We start from the raw sequence: 24,409 nt of genomic DNA, 5'->3' as shown, positions 1-24,409 counted from the left end.
ATCTTTTGTATGAGTATTATCTACAACACATTCCTTTAGAAATAATTTTAAAAATTATAAATTATAACTTTATTAGATTTATGCATTTAGGAAAACCGTACTTGATCTGGTTACAAGAATTGAGGATTAGTGGTCGTAGAGAAAAATGGATAACATCATGTCTTTGTCATTGAGACAATTAGTAAGAGATCATCCCATAGAAATACTGAACAAAGGCTATGGCCCAAGTTCAATAGAATAAAGCTTTACAAGAATCCAAAGAACATATGGTAAAGAAAGCCGGCACTCTGTATCAGGCTTATTTTTCTTATTCATAATTGATACTACCATAGCAGATACAAGTTTTAACTAGCCGTCATTGCAGTATATTCATGTTTTTTGGACATTTTTAACAGATTTTTTTTTCTGGATTAGGCTTTATTCTCAGTTTTCTATTCATGAGATTGTTTTCAATGCTTTCATTTAGTAGGTATTATTTTTGTATTTCTTATAAGATAGATATATTATTAGTGTTATTGAATCTGATTACTGTAACATTATATTTTATAGACAATAACTATCGCAATAGTGCTATCGTAGTAGATAATACCTGTATCTTTAAATAAGGCTAATAATAATTGCATTGTATGTGAAGATGTGCATGTAACAGTTTTTAAATGTTTTGCGAGGAGCTTTTTGAAAGGGCTTTTAATGACAATGGAATGTCATAGGAAATCGGACAATAACCACCGGGACAATACCCACCCATTATGGACTGTACCATTGTGGGGTGTACAGTATGACAATGTTACGTGTTCTTCTGTGTTCAAAATGGATTTAGAATTCTTTATAGTAATAGTGAGTAGCATAACATACTGTTTTGAGTGTAGCGTAAAAAAAAACTGTTTATGTTACAAATGATATGAGTTGCTAGACTGGCATTCAAGTAAAACACAACATGGATTGATGAGCGGATAATTGACAGGCTGTCACTGATTTATTGCCCAATTTATTCCAACCTGATGTAATAAAATTGATCAGTGATATATGGTGCGTAAACTGGTGAATATATTTATTTCGGATTTTTAATTAAGAACATTATTTGACAGTCCAATTATGTATAGGAGAGGGAAATGATTAAATTCCAGATCTTCTAGTATTTTGTACCTGAAATGTTTATCTATAAATTTTGTCATTTCGTATTGTCATCAGCTACAGTTGAATCATTGTCATTTAATATTAATATTTGTCATTGAATTGTCATCAGTTTCATTGTCACCATGAATTTTGTCATTGTTTATAGTCACCATTGTCCTGAGCCTCAATTCTTAAATCATTTTCTTCATCTTATCATTATTGTCATCAACCAATCATCCTCCTTATTGTAAATTGTCATCAGTGTCACCATCAATGTTATCATTGTCACCATCGATGTTATCATTGTCACCATCAATGTTATCATTGTCACCATTGATGATGTCATTTTCTGTATCTCCATGATTATTAGAATATTCATTCATAACATCTTTACCTTCTTCAACCACTTCTTTCAACTGTTCATCAATTTTCTCTCTTTGTTGTCCATCAATCTTCATCCTTTTCATTGTCATCCTCTTCCTTCACTTCATCCTCCTTATCAACTTCCGCATCATCACAACTCTTCAGTTATTATCATAGAAGCAAGTCTGTCAAATATTTTTTAAGTGAGCAGCAGCAGCATTTTTGCATAATATTATAAAATAAAACGTATGCATTTTTCTCACCTGCCATAGATTTTAATACTTAATGGATTTCTCTCCCTTATCGTGCATTTTGTTTGCCAATTATGAACATTTTCCTTAATTACTCCCACTAGGTATTGTGGTAACAATTGAAATATTACACACAGTCATTTATAACCAAGCCTGAGTGTACAATAAGACTGACACTCAATTTTTCTATGATTAATGATGCTTTGCTATAGTTAATATTTCATTCCTTAACTGGCAGCAATATCCACTTGGAATGAATGTTAGCTGTATAGGACACACTTGGAAGTGTTGACTTTAAAACAACTCACTATTTATCCAGTTAAATGAATACAGCTAGACTAGACAGTTAAATAAACTACTGGAATGCATAGATGCAATGATGTTATTATTATTATAGGTAATAGTATTCTTTGTAGTTTAATAGAGATTAATGAGTCTGTTTTAATGGTTTTCTATAGTGTAATGAATGATATCTACTTTTAGCAGTTATATAAGCAACAACATTATTAGAGAGGTTTATAATAATATTGGACAATGATTGACAACATATTCGTAGCAGTAGTAGCATCTGTATAGATTCGCCAGAAAATGATTTGGATAGAGAGTTTAGCAAATAGCTTTGTATTTTATGAAATATACTATCATATTCATTTCCTTTCCATGTAAAATACATCCTGGACACTTTCCTTAAACCAGATACGGTTAATCTATTTCATGTAAAAGTAGGTTAGCTAGTAAAGAGACAATATCCAGTTTTGTAAACAGATCCAGGATTTTCAAATATGAAGGGCATAGGGTCTGAAAATGCTTAAAACAGGATCCACCTATTTTTGAATGAGTTGTCTACAGTATATATTATACTGCTATCTACTGTAGGTAGTATCCTATTGTATGTTGTACAGTATTTACAGTATGTATAGTAATTATATCCAGTTCTTTGTAGTAGTATTGAATTAATATAACAAATGATTCAAAACAGTTTTTAGTATACATGAATGATATATACGACTTTTAAAGTGCTTTCATAGTGGGTATTACAAATGATTGTATTTGGTTTCTGTAAATGCATTTTTTAGTTTAATGTAAAGTTGATTTAAATTGTTTATGGTAAAAATGATTTACATGATATTGTAGGTACTCAGTAATATTTTACATTCTTTGTCGCGCTACTGTAAGTTCATCTTGTTGCTCATAGGAAGTTCATGGATTATACCATTTGTGGGTAAAGGTAAAATTGTTTTCTTTTGTTTGGCTATCGTTGGTTTATCCAGGTATATGCGGATCCAATAGAGTTATAGTACAGTAGTTGTATTATATAACTGTATGATGATAATGATGCCTTTTATCATATGTAATAATTACTGACTCTTTTAAGGACTATTGCACCCATACATGGGTTTGGCTATTAGTGCTAAATTTGTGATCCATGAATATTTTTATTCTTGTAAGTTATTTTTAGGCTATTCACAATGCTTTTAATTTGGGGCGCACGTGCCATCTATATTAAAAAATATGCTTTTATTTGATTTCAAGAATATTAGAATATTATATTATAAACGATGTTATTATAGAATTAATACTTGTCACAAAAGCTTTCAATGTTATTGGAGCTTGCAATTATAAAGAATATATTTTTACAGTTTAGCCGAGAGTGTGAAGTTTATCAGTAACCAGCCGGTGTTGAGCGTGAAAGAATAAATGCTGACGTGTGAATGGTATTATTAGTGTGAAGGCTCACCACCTTCTTTTAATAGAAGTAGTGAGAAATGTATTACGATCTGCTTTTGAGAAGATTAAAGGATCCCGACTTTTATGTTTATGGAGGATCGATATACAGTATCTCTATCAGTGGCGTAACAGCTATGAGTGCTCACTGGCTAAGCCCAGGGGAATCAGAGCTTAGACGGTACAAGAACATGAGTAGCCTCAATGCAACTGCCCAGCATTAGAGGGCCCTTAGGAATGCTAAACCAGGGACCCCTTTCCCCTGCGTTATGCCACTTATCTCTATAAAAAGAACCTGTCTGATATGTTTCATCTTGTTTTAATAGGTATTTCGGTTCGTACTATAAAACCATTTATACAAATTACACTACTGTATGTATCCAGTACAGATTCTGTTGAGGATTCACAATAGACTTTCCTATGTTTTTTTTAAAACAATAATACCAAAAATAAAAGATAACATTTTCTTTTTTGAAAGAGCTATAGGCCTACAGTAGTGTAAAAAAAAACTTAAAATTTAGGGAAACTACAGTAAATGAAATTCTTCGAAAAATGTTACATATTCTCTGTGTCTCATACTTACATACTGATGGAACGTCACCATTCATAAGTCTGACGCTAATTATTATGGTAAAAGAATAATAATTTCATTAATCATTCGTAAATTACTATATTGTTATTCAAGACATCATCTTATTTCAATTTCTCTTACGTCGCATTGACCGGGTATTTTAGAGTTTGAATACATTTTTTTCCCGTCGGCAAACCATGAGTCTTGTTGAATTTTTAATGAATATGAATAATTAATATTGGTTTAATTATAATCTACCATGGTATTAAATGTCTGGGTTTTCTGCTAATTTATTCACTTTGGATAGGTTTTGTCGGATTGACAAAAAAATATTGAAAAATTCAATTAAGGGGATTGTGATAATGTTTCAGGTAGAGTAGACTCTTTACATATTTGTAATGTAATATTTATATAGCTTATCTATAAAAGCTGTGAATATTGGAGGCTGTTAACTCCCTGTTGAGCATGTTTTTGTAATTGCTGTACATGTGGAATAATATCTTTTTCTGTTAGGAGATAATCAGCAAAAGTACCACTTACAGGGTCCTGTTGAACTTTGAATAAACACACCCCTCCCAAGCTCTGTCTACACTATCAAACTTTATGCGACAAAAAATATGATGTGCCCATATATAGACATGATGATGTCATATCACTACCATAGCTGGGGATATCACTATCATATTTGGGCACATCACACTTTTTTTTGTTAAACTAGTTTGATAGTGTAGACAGAGATTTAGTCGTCAACCCAATTAATCTACATTTATTTATTGTTGTTAAAACCATTATGGGAACATAGCTTTACATTCTGGTATTTTCACAAATATCACAAATATCTATAACATAAATCAGGAATACCACACAGAAATAGAATAATAATTGTATGTGATCAGCATAAAAAAAAATATGATACTATAACACAATATCCCTTGCAGGTGATTTCCGCAATTCACCATAAACAATCCATATCTCCATGACAACAAGGGGATTTGAGAAACCTGACAGATGTGTATCTTGCCTCGTCTTCTCCGCTTTCTCTTCCGGTGGACACATTTCCATGATTCCGATTTCAAAGAAAACAGACATGCAACTTGCAATGGAATGTGTTTCTTCTTATTTAATGACAGTGTATGTTAAAAAATAAACAGGAAAATGTCAAAAGATTTTGATTGTGGTTAAACGAGATTGATGTGATACAAGTTGCCAACAACTAGGAGAACCTTTGCTGACGCGTCTCAGATCCACTGTTATGGAACGATCTTCCAGTGGCAAATCGGTCTGAAACTAACTTTGATAGCTTTAAGCGTAAACTAAACAAGTTTATGGAACATAATTTCGATGTACAGCTCTTTTGATATGGTTTCGTTCTAAGAGCCGCTATATCAAATTTGTAATGTAATTGATTTTTGTCAATAAGACTTTGATTTTTAGCAAACTACTGTAAATGTATGTTTAATTATTTTAGTTATATATTTAAATTTACAGGTTTATATTGTTAATTTTTGACATTATTTAGTTCGATAATCAATCTATTTTGGTTTTTTTTTCAGCTGATGATCAAGATCTCAATGCCAACATGACGACGAGAAAATCTTTTTTTTGCGCCTGTGATGAGCTGTGTGATAATGGCATGCAGCCATGTGAAACGACCGGCAAATGTTTCGTATCAATAAAGGATGACGGAAATGGGCAGACTAGTAGTAGAAGGGTAAAATACTTTTATTTATCAGTTTCATAAAGCTCTGTCTGCACTATCAAACTAGATTGATGTGCCCATATATGGTAGTGATATTGCCAAATATGGTGGTGATATGACATCATCATGTCCATATATGGGCACATCAAGTTTGATAGTGTAGACAGAGCTTAAGTCTGTAGTTAGTCTCAATATACAGTAGAACTACCTCCTTTGAGACGCCCCTAAGGAGGCACTTCCACTAGAAAAGAATAAGGGGAACAATATTTAAACTCCATTCAGAGGACACCCCCATTAAGGAGAGACTTGCCTTTGAAGCGAATGAGGGGAGATATATGTTTTAACACTCCTATGGCCAACCTCTATTCAGGGGAAATCCCTATTAAGAGGACACTTTTTACATACTGAAGATGTTCCCTTAATAGAGGTTCATCTGTCTATCTGTAATTTATAGATTTTGGCTACAATACAATTGCCATCTTTTTAATTGTGTTGAAATCAATGTATGAAATACTGTATACTTGAAAAATCTGGTTTTGGTCTTATATAATTTATGTTTATTTAAACTTAAAAGAGGATCTACCTAAACTTAACCACAAACCATCAAAACAATTAATAATAGTGATGATTAATTATCTTCTATTAAGTTCATTCCACTCATCAGAAATCATTTTGAAAGCAACAGCTGTACACAAAAAAAAAGCTTCAATATCTTTGTAAATTTAATGAAATGACTTGCAGATTGATAGGCTCGATTGGAGTGGTTATTGATGTATTCATTTATGATTGGTTTCTAAAAGAAAACAGGTTTTTAAGCCTACTCATAGCGAGGCCTATCAGGACGTTCTTGATTCAAGCCTACTTGAAATGCCACAGTTTCAGCCTGAAATCCTTGTAGAGGCTGCGTCACCACGGCTTAGAGGATTCTCACTTGTACAAGCCCTTCAAGTGCCCTTTGAGTTACTATCCATCTGCTAAAATTGAAAACATTTTTTGAGTAGGTAAAGCTTATTCAGTTTTGAATGTGATTAATGAGACGTCTCCTTGTTGCTTTGATATGAGAATCTAAATTCAAATAATTCATTGCTGTATCAAGACATACATAGCTCATAGCTATGTGCAGAATTAGAATTTAAGACACTCAATGATAACATCATTGACGTTCTATGTTACCCACAGTAACATTGACATTCTTAGAAAGAAGAAATAATAATATTCTAATTCACATAAAATTGATCATAGCTATAGCTCTGTACAGATTTACAAGTTAAAATACTCAAAGATACTGTAGACGTTTTTCGAAGTTTATTATATTTTTATATAATTTATTGTCAACATACAGTACTTCACATAAAAATAATTCTAGACAAAGTTATAGCTATAATTGTAAAACTATATTATTACACAAAGCTTGTTTTTTTTTCTTTTGCAAGAAGCATTATATTCACTAAATTGGCAAAACTTACTTCATACCTACACCATAAACGAATAAAATGTGAATAAAAATACGATAGCTGTAAAAATACTCAAATCTTTATCGTTCTTTTTGAAATATATACAAGAAAATCAAAGTTAGTGGTCATTGGAGAACGTATCTGTGAATTATTTTGCGAGAAACGGGCATAGGCATGTACAACCTCTGTTAGATGATACAGCCGTTTCACGATGTTCTTACGAGTTAACTCTCTAAGGACACAACGCTTTAAACCAGATTTACGTCTTTGAATCGCGAGAAGAAATGAATCTGTGAAACGTAAATACTCAATATAAAACTGATCTTCTGCTAGACTATATTACGTAGCTCATCAAATTCCAGATTGTAGCGGTCTTACAACCGTCTCATTAAATTCTATGAAATGTGTTATAGAACTTGGCAATATGAGGAAATCGTGTCAGTTTCTAACCTAATGCTTAAACTTAAATTACTTTATCTTGCGCTAGATTCTAATTGGTGTGACATTTTCAAATTATTACTCAAAATCCAAGAATTTCCATCTCAATATTTTAATTTTTAAACCAAAATATTATGAAGAAAATTAGTTCAGTGATTCTCGCGAGAGTTTGATAATATTTGTAAGTGTGTGTTTGATGAAGTGTGTGATTTTATTAAATCTTGTTTTAAAATATGAGATTAATGGTTTATTTATAGAGTTAATTACCAGCAAATATGAGTTTATATGTGAATTGTTATGTTTTTATATTTAATGAATAAGAAGTAACTACAGTACTGTAGTTACAGTATACTAGTACGGTAGTATTTTGACATTCTGAATTTAGTGTAATATGATGCAGAAAATCTGTAGTTTTTCAAATAATTTAATTATTTAAAATAATTGTACAAACTATTTGGGTTTTTTTTATAATAATTATCCTATGATTATTTCTAAATTTCTCTGTGTTAGATATTTCTGTAAAGATTAAAAATTATTATTTATGTAAGCCTAAAAGAAACTATACAGTACATAGGTTTATTGATAGTTTGTAGTAAATCTCTTCGTTCTTATCTCATTTTTCAACGATTTACGATCATTCACAGTATCATCACTTGATCGACAAGAACTCTTAAAGAAAGACAAGTTGAGGTATAGGCCCAAGCACTAACGTTTCACTCCTTCTTCATTCATCATCATCATCATCTTCATCTTTTATCTCTTTATCCCATCATCATTGTTAAAGCATCTCCACTATGTATGTATCTATCTATCTCTACTCATCTCAACATACTATTGTAAATAAATTATTCACAATGTCGTTTTTCAATCTCGAACCTTTTAATTTTCATCATTCTTCGAAAAAATTTATCTTCTGGCAATGAGTTTCTCATCGAAGTTTATCAACTGATATATCATCAAGATTTATAAGTGTAGCATAAGTAGTGTAGAGAGTATGTTTAATAGCAGTAATGGCAGTATTAATAGATTTTACGGCATGTTTTACTACTACAACGAGCACTTCATGTTCAAAAGATGTCCGTGAACTGATGCTTATATGCATTTTAACAAAATATTCTTTTCAAAGAATATATAAATAATATTCAATCATTATATTTGGAATGTTGTTATTCAATGAATTATTTATTTGACGATTTCTCTAGTTTATAAACATGAAATGAAAATAAATAAATAAATCTTGTATCTATATATAAATTAGAGCTGGATAAGGTAGACTTATATTTTTTATATAAGTATTTGCTATTGCATAAATCCATACACATGGGGATATCAGATTGACTACTAAACTCAAAAATCAAATTTCTAATACAGGTAGGCCATAAAAATGTTGTTTTAATAAAGTTATTCACTTTTGCCGAAAAATAAACAATAAAATATTGTTCTTTAATCATGCTTTATTTGGTAAATATTTTTTATAAAAATTATATTTTTCTCCATCCAATTTTTGGTCAAATTGGATAATTATATGACATTAAAATGACCAACAACAGCAAAAAAAATGTCCAATTATTTTTTCAAGGGAAGATATCTTTTAATATCACATTGAAATAAAAATATGATTTTTTAAATAATTTTTGGTAACATTTCTAATTAGATTTTTAAAAAATGAAGTAACTTTGTAATTAATATTATTTGTTTAGTATTTCAAAATAAAATAAAATATTAAGTAATGATTTAAATTAAATGCTTTATTTATTAATATCTAAGAATAGAGAACCACAAATATTATTAAGTAATTATTTAAATTAAATTAATTCATAGAATGAGAGAAACCACAAACTTGAATCATTCATAATCTACATTCTATTGTTCACAGCAGATGGTGTTAGTCCATCCACTGCCCCATACAAATATGTTTTTACAAAATTCTATTAAACCAGTCCACAGGAAGCTGTATTAAATATAAAATTTAGAAAACAATAACGATTAAGTATATTCTTTGAATTTGAGCAGATGTTGAGTTATTGTGGAAAAGTCACGACCGGAAGAAAACGATCCATTTATATAAGGAGTTGGAATTTTAAAACGCAGATGACATGTATTTTGTTTTGCTAGTAGCATCTGTATTTGTGAAATACCAAACTGACTCCACGCTAGTTGTATTCACATCTGAAATGTAGGTAGCGCGGAGTGGTCAGAATGTTTGTGTAGGTATCTGATATCCCATATCAACTGTGTTCAAGTACAATCTGTAGAAGTGTAATGATGAGACTCATTTTTATTACTTCCAATGTTATGATCTTTGCGGTAAATTTTGTTCCATTTCAGGATGAAAACATTTCTGAAATTGATCAAGATTTCATTGGTATACTCATAAAATCATTGTAAACAAAGAAAATTTCATAATTTTTATCATTTTGACAATAAAAATTATTATTTTGACAGCAATCAAATGAAATAATAACTTAATATGTTTGTCAAATATGTTTCTCTACTCTGACATAACTATTATACACATAATTTTAAAGTACACTTGCTGCAAGTAATTATCGTGTCAGATTCGAACCCACAACCTCCAGATTACTAGCCTGGAGTTGCTACTGTACCTCTAGACCACCAAGGTTGTGCTGATGGCTTAGATATGAACATCATTTAGCATTAATAATATTCCAAAACATGCATTTTGATTGACAGTTAATTGACAGTTATAGTGTCATTTGATTGATTGCTTGTATCGACCACAAAATGAATTTAAATAAAGGCATTATATTATTAAATGATTGATTACATAATAATTGTATGAAAGCTGATTTGAATAACTTGTTATAAAAACAAAACAAATTTCAAATGTGAGTTGCTGGCGGACAAACAGACATAATAAAATATATATATTTGAAACAATAAGATCTATATCTGCTTTTGTAAATGAACTGCGGTATATAAACATTTTTTCACGCTTTTTTTATAAGCATTCCCTACAGTTCAAAACACATGTTTATGTACAATGCACTAAACATTTTTTAGATGTTAGCATTAACATCTAAAACATAATTTTCATTATATTAACATTTTCGTGGGTTGAACCGGTGAATTAGCCATTATACTACCTCTTGTCGGAGTGTTCTCTCGGTCAAGTCTCCACTATCGGTCAAGTCTCCACTCTCGGTCAACTCTCCCTTAGTTGGTCATAAAGATAGGTCGTCGTTTTGAACCATCTTAAAGGCATTGCTCTGTGTGATTAGATGACTGTGAGACATGATTCTTTAGAATGAGCACAATTAGTCGATTTCGCTCTTCTTTCTCTCGGCGTATGTGACTTTAAACAGTCAGTATGAATATATTGTAATTAACTGTGGCGTAATATTACAGTGTTCAGGATAAATCTTAATTTACCGATCTATTACGGTACAACTCCGAGATAGACAAGAACTTTTCAAAGTTTTTGCTAATTACGTAGAAATGACGGAAGCAATGTAACTGTTTGATCACCGTCTAATGTTTACCGACAACAAGACGTGTACAGTTCGACGTCCATGAATCAATGCGACTTAAATATATTCTAGATACTAACTTAGTCAGATGATGGTTTAAATCTTAAAATTCCTAAGTTCAAATCCTAAATACATGCATGAGAGCCTAATAAGGAAATGAGAGAACATTTTGGTCTTGACATATAGCAATTCATCAATGTAGAAGAATAATTTTAAAATATTGTTAAAAAACAGAAGGGCATAGAAAGTGCAAAAAAAAAATCTAGTCGCATACTCTAAGAGCTGTCAAAGGATTTTGTAACACTAAGTATTTAGCTTTCTCTTGCATAACATTACAGTGTCATATATATATATATATACGAATTTGTAAAGCGCCAATTCCAGCATCAAAGGCGCTGTGGACTTAGATGTTACATCTTTTCAACAACATTCTTCTCCCCTACGGGTTACATCGTGTATATATAGCGCTTTACAATAACCGATCATCTGGTAAAAAGGTGTTTTTAGCCACTCATGATGATGAATTGCGTATCATTTTAGTGAGGTTATTCCACAGAGTCAGGCCAAGCTTTGAAAATGACAATTACATCAGAAAGTGGATTAAAATGTACCCTTGATATATAATTTATGTTTTCATTATATTATATTTTTCAGGGTTGTCTTAATTATGGTCAGCAAGGAATACTTATATGTAACTCAGGATCTAACAGCAAGTTGAGTATACAGTGCTGTGAGGGTAACATGTGTAATGTCAACATATCAGTGTCACTGTCAACATCTCCTACACCAAAACCTGCATCAACAGACCCAGGTAACATTCACTTTTATTTATTGATGTGATGACATTTTCATGTTCCATCCTAAACCTGAATTCTTCCCAGCATATATTTCTTCCACCCAAATACCATGTCCATTTGTGGTTCGCTACATGGTTCTGGTGGTAGAATGAATCTTCTCTGACAAGGACTATAAACCGTAGGTCCAGTGTACCCAAATCCTTGTGTGTATTTAGAATCTACTGTAGTACATCTTTTGAGACTAGTGGTGTGTGACTCTGGTGTACTGAGTAGTTCACACACAGCCACTGTCTCTGGTGATAAAACAAGTCTTCTTGGACTTGGAGACAAGGAATATAAACTTGAAAGAACCTAGTACATCTTTGAGACAAGTGGATGTTCACATACAGCCACTGTCTTAAGTAGGCCTTCTAGTTGGCCTCCTAGTTCTGTAATAATCAATATATTGATTGTGAAACTTACGATGATGATTCACATGAAATTTATTTTTATAAACTGATTTATAATGTCAAATGTATGAGTATCGGATAAGATACGGCCAGATAGTAAATGTGCTAATGGAATAGAATAACTAACTGAGAATAAAACTTTAAGATGGCTTAAAAGATTTACCATTAACATGACTAAATTAACAAGTAAATCACTCACGGGGTTCTTAAAACACAGGCTTAGCACTTATTCATCTGAATGAAATCCCAAATGAGTCTTTCTTTGAATTTTACACTGTTTTCACTCTATAATACTAATTAGTAACATCCAACGAAAACTGACTACAGCAATGTTTTTGTAAAAGAAACTTAAAGTTCTGAGGACATCCATCCTCGCATAACGCAGCCTTTAATCATTCCTTTGGTTTTTAATGGCTGCCTATTCAGGGCTTTGGAGGTCAAAGTAGGGCCGACAAATTTGCAAAGTTTCCACTCATGCTTCGGGAATGTATAATGGCCTTTTGAATATGAAAAACAATATATTTTATGTGATTTCTACAGAATGCTATCGTTCTACTTTTTGCGCAAAAATTGTAGTGCTTTTTTTTCATAAAACACTCTGTTTAGATACTTTACACCAATGCGTTTAAAAAAATAAGTAATCACAGTGTTTATCTACTTTCCAATGCGACATGCATTAAAAAAGGAGAGTTTATGATATTACTGTACACTACTGTACTACTTCAATTGTAGTGTTTAAAAGTTATTTTAATTTTCCTATTTTTTTTCTCTTTACAGGTGGGAACATGACGATGGCGAAGTACAATGTTCCAATATTAGTCACCTCCATTTTGGGTCCATTTGTAGCTCTAACATTTCTAATATTGTTCTGTTTATGTTTGTTTCGGCATAAACACAAAAGGCAGATGCAAAAGTTATCTATGGTTGACCCAGAACACGCACACAGACACCCTCACGAGTTACGTGCGGTACCTGCAGGAGACAGTACACTAAAGGTATTTGGGTATTCAGTTTTGCTAGGCAATTTATTCATCAATTTCTTTGTGAACAGTGTTATTATCATCTTTACAAATTGCACTTTATTTGCCTTTTCAATATTCAATTTTTAACATGGTACTATGAAAAACTGGTCTTTATTTGGAGGTATCCTTTTATTTATCAATATCAAAAGCATTCATTATTTACTTTCAAGAAAGTTTCATTTGTGGATGTAAATCAGCTCAGTTTTCATGCGCTATATACATTAACATTATTAAAATTAACCTTGAAATACTGGTCTTTATTTGGAGGTATCCTTTTATTTCTCAATATCAAAAGCATTCATTATTTACTTTCAAGAAAGTCTCATTCGTAGTGATTGTAAATCATAAATTAGCAAGCAGCCTTGCTATAACCATTCATCTCCATCAACTTTATACTTACTTGAAGATATTCATTTTCTACTCGGAATCTATGTCCTAAATGCGCCTTATTAATTGAAATGTGCTATTAAGTCCACGTATAACCCTTCAAATTGTTGTTGTCGCGTCAACGTGCTCACAAATGACCTGTAAATCGTAATTGAAATAGCTTTTATGTATGGATATTATTGAACTCTGTGACTCTCTAGCTTCTTAATTTCGAATAATATATATTTGTCTTTGTCTCTATTTTGTTATACCTGTAATTATTATAAATGTTGATATAGTAGTACTGTATTCAAATTTAGAATATTTTATGTAAAATATATAAAATTGATTGGGGCCCTTTTACAGTATTTTTCATTCTCACAGATTTTATAATGTCTAATTTCCATATTATTTTAAGTTTCTTGAAGAATTTTTTAGGTAGATTTTGAATTTTTTCTTGTGAAGTATTAAATATAATATTAAGATTTACAAAAAGACACAAAAGGAAATAAATGTTTTATTGCGATTAATAATAAAATATCATAATTGACAAGTAAAAATATTTTCTTCTTCTTATGGCATATTTGTGTTGTGTCATCTGATGCTTTAAAACTGCTTGTCAATGTGTATTTATCTTGTCAATCAGCAATATCCATAAACCATTGTTTTCTCCCATTTGAGACGTCCAATGCGATCATCGTCATGTTTTACTTGTCTTAATTTGATTTACTATCAGGAACGAAAAAAACATCTTGATCACGTAATTCGCTGAACCAAACACTACTGGATCCAATATAATTTATTCATTCAAGCATTAATTAGAAATATAAATTGTTAAGAGAGTGTTAATAGGTGAATTGATTAAAAATTATAAAAGTTAATAAATAAACAGCGACGTTTTGGAAATGTCCAATGTAGCAACAATCTTGTTGAGTGCTTCTGAGTGCTGTTCATTCAATGTATCCAATCTGATTATATCTACTGAAGTTCACAACCTTTTTTATGCCCAGAAAATTAATTATTACGGATTGTCATTTAGAAATGATTAATCGCAAGAGCTATGCATACTCCATGTTAGATTATTCAAATTCAGTAAACGTCAGGTAAAAGCCAACACCGTCAGGTATACAAAAATGATATTGATGCACTTATAAACGTCAAAATACGGCGTAAATTACTCGTATGTGTCGAGTATGGCAGATTCGCTTTTATGTGTCATCAGCGAGACACATGATTTAGTTATAAATGGATAGTTCTCCGCAGAGTGCCTTCTAGCATTGTCACGTTAGAAGTAGATATGTATGCGGGTAGTGAATATGAATGACTTGAGATTACTCGAGAAATGGATGACCTACCGAGTTTAAAGAATGTAAAATGAACACAAATTACTTTGTCAATTTTGGTTATAAAAATATCTCTTTTGATAGAACTAGCGGGTATAGTTTATCTCTTCGTATAAATAGCTAAATGCATTGATGCTGTACATGTACATTATTTATTCAGAGGATGAGAGGCCTAGTTAGGTTGTCTATTCACAGACAGACAACATGCCTTTATCTTCTAGGTTTCCCGTCAATGAGCGAATGATTGAGATAACTTGAATTATGATTAAATCCTACCGACACATTATAATCAAATGTCAGTTCTATTAAACTTGTTGTAGATTTCACAGATTTATATATTAACTATGACATTAAAATGATGTACAGTAATTTGGAAACATTAATACATCATCAGTTGGCGGCATGTCTAATTTAATTCCAATTTCATATACCTTGTTGAATGCCGCACTTTGTCAGGTTGTTGACTCAGTTTTTATTTTAAAAATTGTCTTGGTTACAAAGAAGAGACCAATATGGGTCCTTGACAACAACATGTTTGCAACATAGGTCATGACCTGACCTCTTGACCTTTTGCTTTTATCAATAGCTTTTATATCTGTTTGTACTTATTATCATTTGCAGCTGGTAGGTGCGACCTAAAAAAGATGTTTTTGGTCAACAATGTTCGGATGCTATATAATAATTTAATAATTGTTTTTTTTTTAATCACAAACATATTTCATATTCATAAATTTATTTTTACTAGATAATAACAACAAATTTTGTATTACGAACAATTTATATTCCTCAATGTTTCCTTTTGTTTTCTAATGTGTTGATTTTGTTTCATTATTATTTATTACAAAAAATTAACTTTTTCCCACTACTGTAGATATTGATACATTGTAATTTGCATCTTCAAACAAATTTATAAATCTCTTTATTACGAAAGATTCATCACAGTTGAATGTTTCCCAATGATTTTCCATCATATTACCGCCGTCGTACGGTTTCCTTTGTGAGTAAGATTGAGTGTTAGCTAGCCTAGCCTACGGATAATCACAATATAGATGCATTGCTAGCCTTTTATGAGAGTTAAGCCCATCCATCTCAAATCGGCAAACTCTCACAACAAGCGTTAGAGTAATATGGGACTGCAGGTGTTTGAAATTAAATAATGTCTGATGAGAGCAAGCATATTGAATGAATCCAGGGTACTAACTAACAAGTTTATGTGATTATAAGCAAGCAATAACTTGTATGAACTTTGTATGCATATTCATATGGTTGGGTCAAGGGTCAATCTTTAGGTTTGAATATCAGATGATTAACAATGGAATTCAAATTTTTCAAATTTTACATTTCATTTTGACATCCCTGGGGATACTTTCCTTTGAAAGAGATACATTGTTTGGTTCCGATGATGGTCCTTAATTGGGGTTCTTCTGCTTCATGTTTGTAAAACTTTTTCGTTTCCATAAGAACATGGTTCACATGCTTGCCTTCCAATCCAGGGTCTGGGGTTCAATCCTGACCTAGTGCAAGGTTGTAACTCACAACTCTTTCAACTCCTTAAGCCTCAAATTTGACTTTGTTTGTAAGCATGAATAATTATAAAATAGTTTATCCATACTGTAATTGAGGAGTTACTCCCTGTTGGATGCGTATGAAGTAAAATAAAATAAAAAATAAAATAAGTTTGATGATGCAATGGTTAATGACTTTCACCTCATATCTTTTTCTGATTATATTTCTTGGATAAACCTTGTATAAATATGAGTTTATTGTTATAATTCATTGGAATTTTTCCAACTAAAAACAAAAATATTAATAATCATCTGATAGAAGCAGATGTTTTTTTTCTTCAATCGCCCATTCTAAACATTATGATTTAATTGGTACCGTGTTACATAAACCATTCTCATGTAACATTAAAAAATGTGACATGTGACAAACGTTGCATCCAGGGTAACCTCTGAAATGGTATCACTTTGAAATTGATGAAAACATGAGACTTTTACACCTGTGTATCACGAAATTAAATAAGTAATGCTTTAGAGCAATGAACTTAACACGACACCTACCAATTTAAATAGACGCAATACCCTATCTCTATATCTTAATATTTTATGAATCTGGTGATTCGTATCAATTTATGGTATTTATTAAGAATTTTTAAAAAAGGAAAGTGCTACAAATTGATAGAAAGACATTCTTGGTCTGTAAAGCTGTGGGTGTCAGTGAAAATAAGCAAAAAGATAAATCAAAATCGTAAATTAAAACAGAACTTAATGGAAGTTGCAAGCTTTGGAAAACAGTATTCCTTCGTCAAGGATAATCTAAATAATACAAATATTATAACTGATTTAAATATAATTAGTGATATTTATTCAGAAAGTTAAAAAAGTACATAATTTGCTAGACCTTTTTCATGAGCATAAACAGAATAATGTGTGTAGTATTACTTCATCATTAACATGAATAAAATGTACAACAATACATAGAAATAGAACAAACTGTTTTGTTAATCAATTGTAAAGCTTAAGCTCTTTTTACACTATCAAACTTTATTTGACAAAAAAAATGTGATGTGCCCAAATATGGACATGATGATGTCATATCACTACCATATTTGGGCACATCACACTTTTTTTGTCAAACTAGTTTGAGAAGATAGACAGAGCTTTAGAATGATATGTTTAAAATGTTTAGCATTTATTATTTATTTTTGTTTTTAAAGGACTTGTTTGACCATTCTTGTACATCTGGCAGTGGATCAGGATTACCATTCTTGGTACAAAGAACAGTAGCACGACAAATTACATTGGTTGAACAAGTTGGTAAGTATCAAAGATATATTGTCACCCTGAAAAAATATTTTTTTAAATTTTAATGTCATATAATAGTTACGATATGATAGTATTTATTGTCATTTTTTACAACTAGGTACAAATGACATTTAGTTGGTTGATTTACACTTGATATACATACAATATACAAATATATAATGAAAACAAAAAAACAATCATTTGAACAAAAATTGGATCGAAAAAAAAAATGATTTGCTTAAATTTAAAGTAAAAATGGTCAAATTGACTGGAATTCAATGGGGTTTTGGTTGAATTTAACCGTTTATTTTGTCTTTTTATAGGTTTTTTTTTTACGGAAGTAAAACTTTATTAATCTTCATTTTTCATGTTTTAGGAAAAAATACATCTTTAAAATCTAAATAAAACCAATCACAATTAAATAGTAATTATCTGAATATGATAGTATATCTTTAATATTATTTTTAGAACACTTCTCAAATTCTTTTGTTGTTACTGTATGCTATTATAAGAAAATGAGTAATATATTTTTAAATCTCATGAATATATTTAAAATTAATAATGTTCTCAAAATGGTAATAAATTAATCAAAATTCTAGTTACGGAATAACTTCCATAAATTAGAATTTAATTTAAGGTACATTTTCAACTCAAAGCTAACAAAGATAACCTCAGCACATTACTAAAGCCATAACTTTCCTCTATGGATAATTCCCAGATTTCATCTGTCATATTGATGTATGGCGGGATTATTCCATAACAATTATTAATATTGATAATTCATAAATTGTTCCCATACTAATTTGTTGAAAGTTTTATTACCTGGTGACTATTCAAAAATCAATATCGTTTTAATGCATGTGATTAATAAAAATAAACGTTACGTTAATTTCTTCCTGTTATCGTTGTGTTTTACTGTTTAGCGAAAGTAACGATTACAAATATTTTAGGCAGGTGGAACATTAATAATGATTTTCAATCTGTTTTTTTCCAGTGAAAGAACATTAATTACTTTAGGCTGATTTTGAATAAGAATTTGTTTAGCTCTTTATTCATTTGGGCAGCAAAAACTTAATATTTATTGTTAGTGAAATGTTATATTAATTAGATAGGTACCATTTTAATAAATGTTAACTTGGAATAAACACCTCCCTCGAATAGATACCTCCCTCGAATAAATACCTCCCTCAAACAAATAACTTCATAGAAACTCCCCTGAATAAAATATTAATCAATATTGGGAAAATTTCATCTGGTTTTACGAAATGTTCTGTAAGTTCGCTTATAATATTTTGGTTTTTACAAAAAGCAATCTTTGTTATGATAAAAATATGTTATGATAATTAATGTACTGAAATAGGAACAAAAATGAATTTTGAGACAGAAATGAATAAATGATTTGTTATACCATACATTGGAATAAATAAAAAAGTGATTTAAATATTTTAGTGTGAAATGTTAGTTTATGTGTAGGGGCAGTGTGGATTCATTATATACTGGGATTCACACTTCTTCTGATTGGCCGATGAGAAACCGTTAAAATAACATATTTTTTCATAAATCCTCTGTGTTAACATGATTAAAATGAATAATTTGAGTACATAAAAACTTGAATTAGAAGAAGAAGATGTGTAATGAAGCATAAATCTTTGATTGCCTAAAGTTTTATGTTACAAACGTATTTTGCTCATTTGTAATACAAACGTTGTTAATACAAGATTTTGTGATTTATCTAGTGGTAATTTTACTTAGCACTTAAACTGTCATGTCTCATACAGGAATGTATAGCCCAGTATAGAACAGCTTACGTCGCAGTAAGCTTGTTCACATTAAAAGATCATTGCGAGGAATTTCATTTGCGGATTTAACATGATCGCACAACTTTATCACCATGACGGCACAGACTGTTGTCAGGGGGATGTGCTTTGTTACCGAAGCATGATTCATCGTTGCCGATGCAACAAATGATTTTGGAATAATCCTTGTATTTCGCAGACATTATTACATAAGTTATATTATACATCGTTTCCATGAGAACCTACTTGGTTGCCATGAAAACATATTAATTTTGCCCTTTTTTTATAGCTTAATATTACAAAGAAGATGATTTAATTTCTGTTACATGAATAGAGATTCAATTTGTACATTTGTATGGTTTATTAAACTCGGATATGTTTTTAATTTAAATTCAATTTGTAGAAAGTTCCTTAGAAAAATATTGCCATAATATTTATATTAGGGTTTGCAAAGTTATTAATATTTATAGCGTGACATTATTTTGATTGATAATGCATTTGAAATGACAATCTTTTTCTTTTCCAATTCTAAAAATACCTTCTGTTTTTATTTGTAACATCTACATGACAATAAATGTTAAAGTTGATTTTACTGATGAATGAATGGCCAGAAACACAATATAGTTATTACATTTTTTTATTAATCTTGGTTGTTTTTGTTGATAAAATAAAATTATAAATCTTTCTTATAATTATCTTTCAGGTAAAGGCAGGTATGGTGAAGTCTGGAGGGGTCAGTGGCAGGGAGAAAACGTTGCCGTCAAAATATTTAGTTCAAGAGACGAAAAATCTTGGATACGAGAAACAGAGATTTATAACACAGTGTTATTGAGGCACGATAATATTCTGGGTTTCATCGCATCTGACATGACGTCTCGTAATTCTTGCACGCAACTTTGGTTAATCACTCATTACCATCCTCTCGGTTCACTCTACGATTTCTTGAACCGGAACATTCTAGATCCGCCGTTAATGTGTCGTCTGCTTCTTTCTGCCTCAAGCGGATTAGTCCATTTGCACACGGAGATAAAGTGTAATAGAACAAAGCCTGCCATTGCGCATAGAGACATTAAAACTAAAAATATATTAGTTCGGGACAATCTCACATGTTGTATCGCGGATTTAGGATTGGCCGTTTTACATTCTGAAGGTTCTAATACTATTAACGTAGGATCTAACAATAAAGTTGGAACGAAAAGGTATATGTCGCCAGAAATGTTGGACGAGACTATGAACATGGAAAGCTTTGAGTCTTTCAAGCGAGCTGATGTCTACGCTTTTGGAATGGTCTTATGGGAAGTTGGAAGGCGGTGTGAGATTGGAGGTAAGGTGGTTGATAATAATCAGGTAACGATGGGGGGTGGGGGGGGGGTCAGTGATTTTGACCTTTGATACTATAGGAAGGAAGAAGAGGCTAGTTATAAGGTTCACCATATTTTGTCGAAAAGGTTATCCACAATGATATGTAGATTTGTTTGGTGTGCAATTTGGCCCTGTTAGCTACAAAACAGCTTCTTGTATAATATGTTCTGATTCCACCAATATGCTTGGAAAGTCATTCGACAGTATTTAATTATCCTTTTGATGATGCTGCCAGGCTTTGGGAGGAGACAGAGATTATCTTTTATTTACTTTATTTTTTAATGTCATTTTGTTGTTGAAAAAATGAAATGAAATGATTAGTGATATTCATATCTATATGTGGATATTCTGCTACAAACATATTTTATTTAATTGCACTACGACCTAGTATGTACACTTTGAGGTTAGTTGTTACAAATTTAAATCCAAAACAACATACAGTTTTGCTGATTTCATAGAACGATATTACATTGCTTATGACTAAGCCAATAATAATTATATGCTCAAGATACATTAATGTTAATTTGAATTTATATTTATTTTTTATTTCAGGTTTGTGTGAGGAATATAAACCACCATTTTATGAATATGTTCCCAACGACCCTAGTTTTGAGTACATGAGAAAAGTTGTATGTGTAGAGAAGCTAAGACCCACGTTACATAATAGGTGGTGCACAGACCAAGTAAGTAACACTATTCAAATATAGACTACATTTTGTTTACTCTTGAATTTGTTTATATACAATTATTCTGCAAACTTGTTTTGGCATCATATACACAGTTTATTGCAGTAAAAACGTATTTACTGTAGTAGAATCATTTTGACAGGATTCATTAAGCTCTGTCTACACTATCAAACTAGTTTGCCAAAAAAAAGTGTGATGTGGCCAAATATGATAGTGATATACTTAAATATGGTAGTGATATGACATCATCATGTCCATATATTGGCACATCACATTTTTTGTCACATAAAGTTTGATGGTTTAGACAGAGCTTAATTGTGGCTACTAATAATTAAAGGAATATCATTGGTCAGAGAATCAATATTTAAACGCTTCAGTAGGTCATCATTCGAAAAATAACAATACTGTATGTTATTAAGCCTAATAAACATAATAGTGTATTTTAGTGTTTAATAATACACTTGTTCGTACATGGATTATGTTATCTTGATTTCAGTTAAGTTACAATAGTCTGTTTGATATTTTTCATTGTCTACATTTCAAATTCATTACAAATACTGAACCGTCTGTCAACTACAGTGTGTCATCATTGACAAATGTTGACATCTTTCTTATGAGATCATCGCCACGGTAATAACACATGTTACACATCACTATTTATCAGTTTTTGTTTCTCAACTTGTGATTTTCAGACATCGTCTAATGCTTCATATTTTACTCCCGGATGAATAATTAAAATTTGTAAGATGTTTGAATTTGAATGTTGTAGTACCCGGGTAAAAAAACGATCGGGATTCCCGGCGGGATCCCGTTGGGATCCCGGTGGGATTTTACGAAAATCCCACCGGGAATTATGGTCGGGATTCCCGGTGGGATCCCGTTGGGATCCCGTTGGGATCCCGGTGCGATCCCGCTTGAATTTAAGAAGAAAACGATCGGGATTTCCGCGGGATCCCGTCGAGATTTGCGTAAAATCCCACTGGGATTTATGGTAGGGATTCCCGGTGGGATCCCGGTGCGATCCCGCTTGAATTTAAAAAGAAAACGATCGGGATTTCCGCGAGATCCCGTTGGGATCCCGTTGGGATCCCGTTGGGATCCCGCTTGAATTTAAAAAGAAAACGATCGGGATTTTCGCGGGATCCTGCCGGGATTTGCGTAAAATTCCACTGGGATTTATGGTCGGGATTCCCGGTGCGATTCCGCTTGAATTTAAAATGAAAACGATCGGGATTCCCAGCGGTATCCCGCTGGGATTCGCGTAAAATCCCACTGGGATCCTTCCTCATTAAAAAAAAATCGATCGGGATCCCGGTGGGATTTGCGTAAAATCCCACCAGGATCCCGATGGGATTTGCGTAAAATCCCACCGGGATCCCGATGGGATTTGGGTAATTTGTGATATTTCCCATCGGGATTCAGGCGGGATCCCGGCGGGAATCCCGATCGGTTTTTTTGGGGGTATTCTCGCTGTGATAAAAAATCATAAGTCGACATATTGCATTTTAAATTATCTTTTAATCACATTAACATCTCGTTATTAATACTTCAAAGTATATTTGTTATTTTTGATTGCTCTAATTTTATCATTTAGTTTTTTGACAATTTCGGTCCACACCTGCTCCCTTTGCTCAACTTGAACTTCTTGGTATCGTTTGAATATGTGAGCTGAAATAAAACAATACGCCGGTTAAATCACAGAATGTTGTGTTGTGTTTTTATTTACAGTGTTTAATTATTGTCCATGCATACAAGACGCATTACAATGACACAGTGGGCCTATAGTGCTGCAACAGACGAGTTGTTTTAAAGAAACATTAAACATAAAGTTTCCACAGGTGGGGCTTGGAAGGGGATTGCTGCTTTCGTAACCAAAGATACTGTTAATTTACTCACTTCTAAGCGCCCGTCTTTTAACCTCGGCCATCGCCACCTTGTCCCGGCCAAATCCATAAATGCTTAAAGTGGCGCATTCTTCTTTGCAAACAACCAGTTCAAGAAGGTTAAGGGCCAGCTTCATTATGTTGGTTGCCGACATTTCAGCCAGTGTCAGCCTCTCCCTGCTGACACTGACCCCAAATTTCGCATCACCCATGTATGTAAATTCTTGTTATAAACAAAACAAAAAAAAAAAGTTATGATGTGTTTATATTCCAAGAACATTACAACGAGGAATGTTTTTAAAAAGTATTTATAAATCCTTGTAGGTCACATGTATAAATTGTTTCCAATCGATTAGATCAACATAATAAATAACACACCAAATTCACGGCCGGCTAAACAATTATTTTCAAAACCTACCACTAGTATCAGAATCCTCTTGGGAAGAAGGAGGAGGAGGAGGAGGAGGAAGAGGACATGATGATGGTGGCGATTTCGCCGCATGCCTGCTTTCACCAGATATATGATCAGCCACTACAAATAAGTTAATATAGAATACGGTATAATTAATGATAATTGTATGTAACTACTGTGTAGCAGCTCAGTGCGTCAGAAAGCCGAGTAATTGGTCAGCTTGCCCTACTACTCTGACTAAGTTACATTATACTAAACGACGTAAGTGTGAAAACATTTTTAAAAATATATTAAAGATTGCAACTTTATATGAAGGAGAGACATCAAATTATTACAAATTATATCTTATGTACTCACATCGTCCATCATCCGCAACGG

At 31.9% G+C, this 24,409-nt stretch overlaps 1 protein-coding gene across 2 annotated transcripts in view; it reads left to right on the top strand.

Moving 5' to 3' along the window:
- LOC144837699 (activin receptor type-1-like) overlaps positions 1 to 24,409 on the top strand; it is an 80,471-nt gene that overhangs the window by 39,608 nt on the left and 16,454 nt on the right. For both annotated transcript variants that reach the window (XM_078692920.1, XM_078692929.1), the window contains exons 2-7: positions 5,580 to 5,737; positions 11,763 to 11,919; positions 13,132 to 13,349; positions 17,805 to 17,904; positions 20,392 to 21,012; positions 21,603 to 21,733. In XM_078692920.1, coding sequence (XP_078549046.1) covers positions 5,580 to 5,737; positions 11,763 to 11,919; positions 13,132 to 13,349; positions 17,805 to 17,904; positions 20,392 to 21,012; positions 21,603 to 21,733 — 1,385 coding nt within the window. The remainder of the gene's footprint in view (positions 1 to 5,579; positions 5,738 to 11,762; positions 11,920 to 13,131; positions 13,350 to 17,804; positions 17,905 to 20,391; positions 21,013 to 21,602; positions 21,734 to 24,409) is intronic.

The sequence above is a fragment of the Antedon bifida genome, chromosome 1 (assembly GCF_963402885.1).
Source record: "Antedon bifida chromosome 1, ecAntBifi1.1, whole genome shotgun sequence".
Lineage (NCBI taxonomy): Eukaryota > Metazoa > Echinodermata > Crinoidea > Comatulida > Antedonidae > Antedon > Antedon bifida.
Note: the sequence above shows the minus strand (reverse complement) of the source record. Positions and strands in the feature narration are given on the sequence as shown.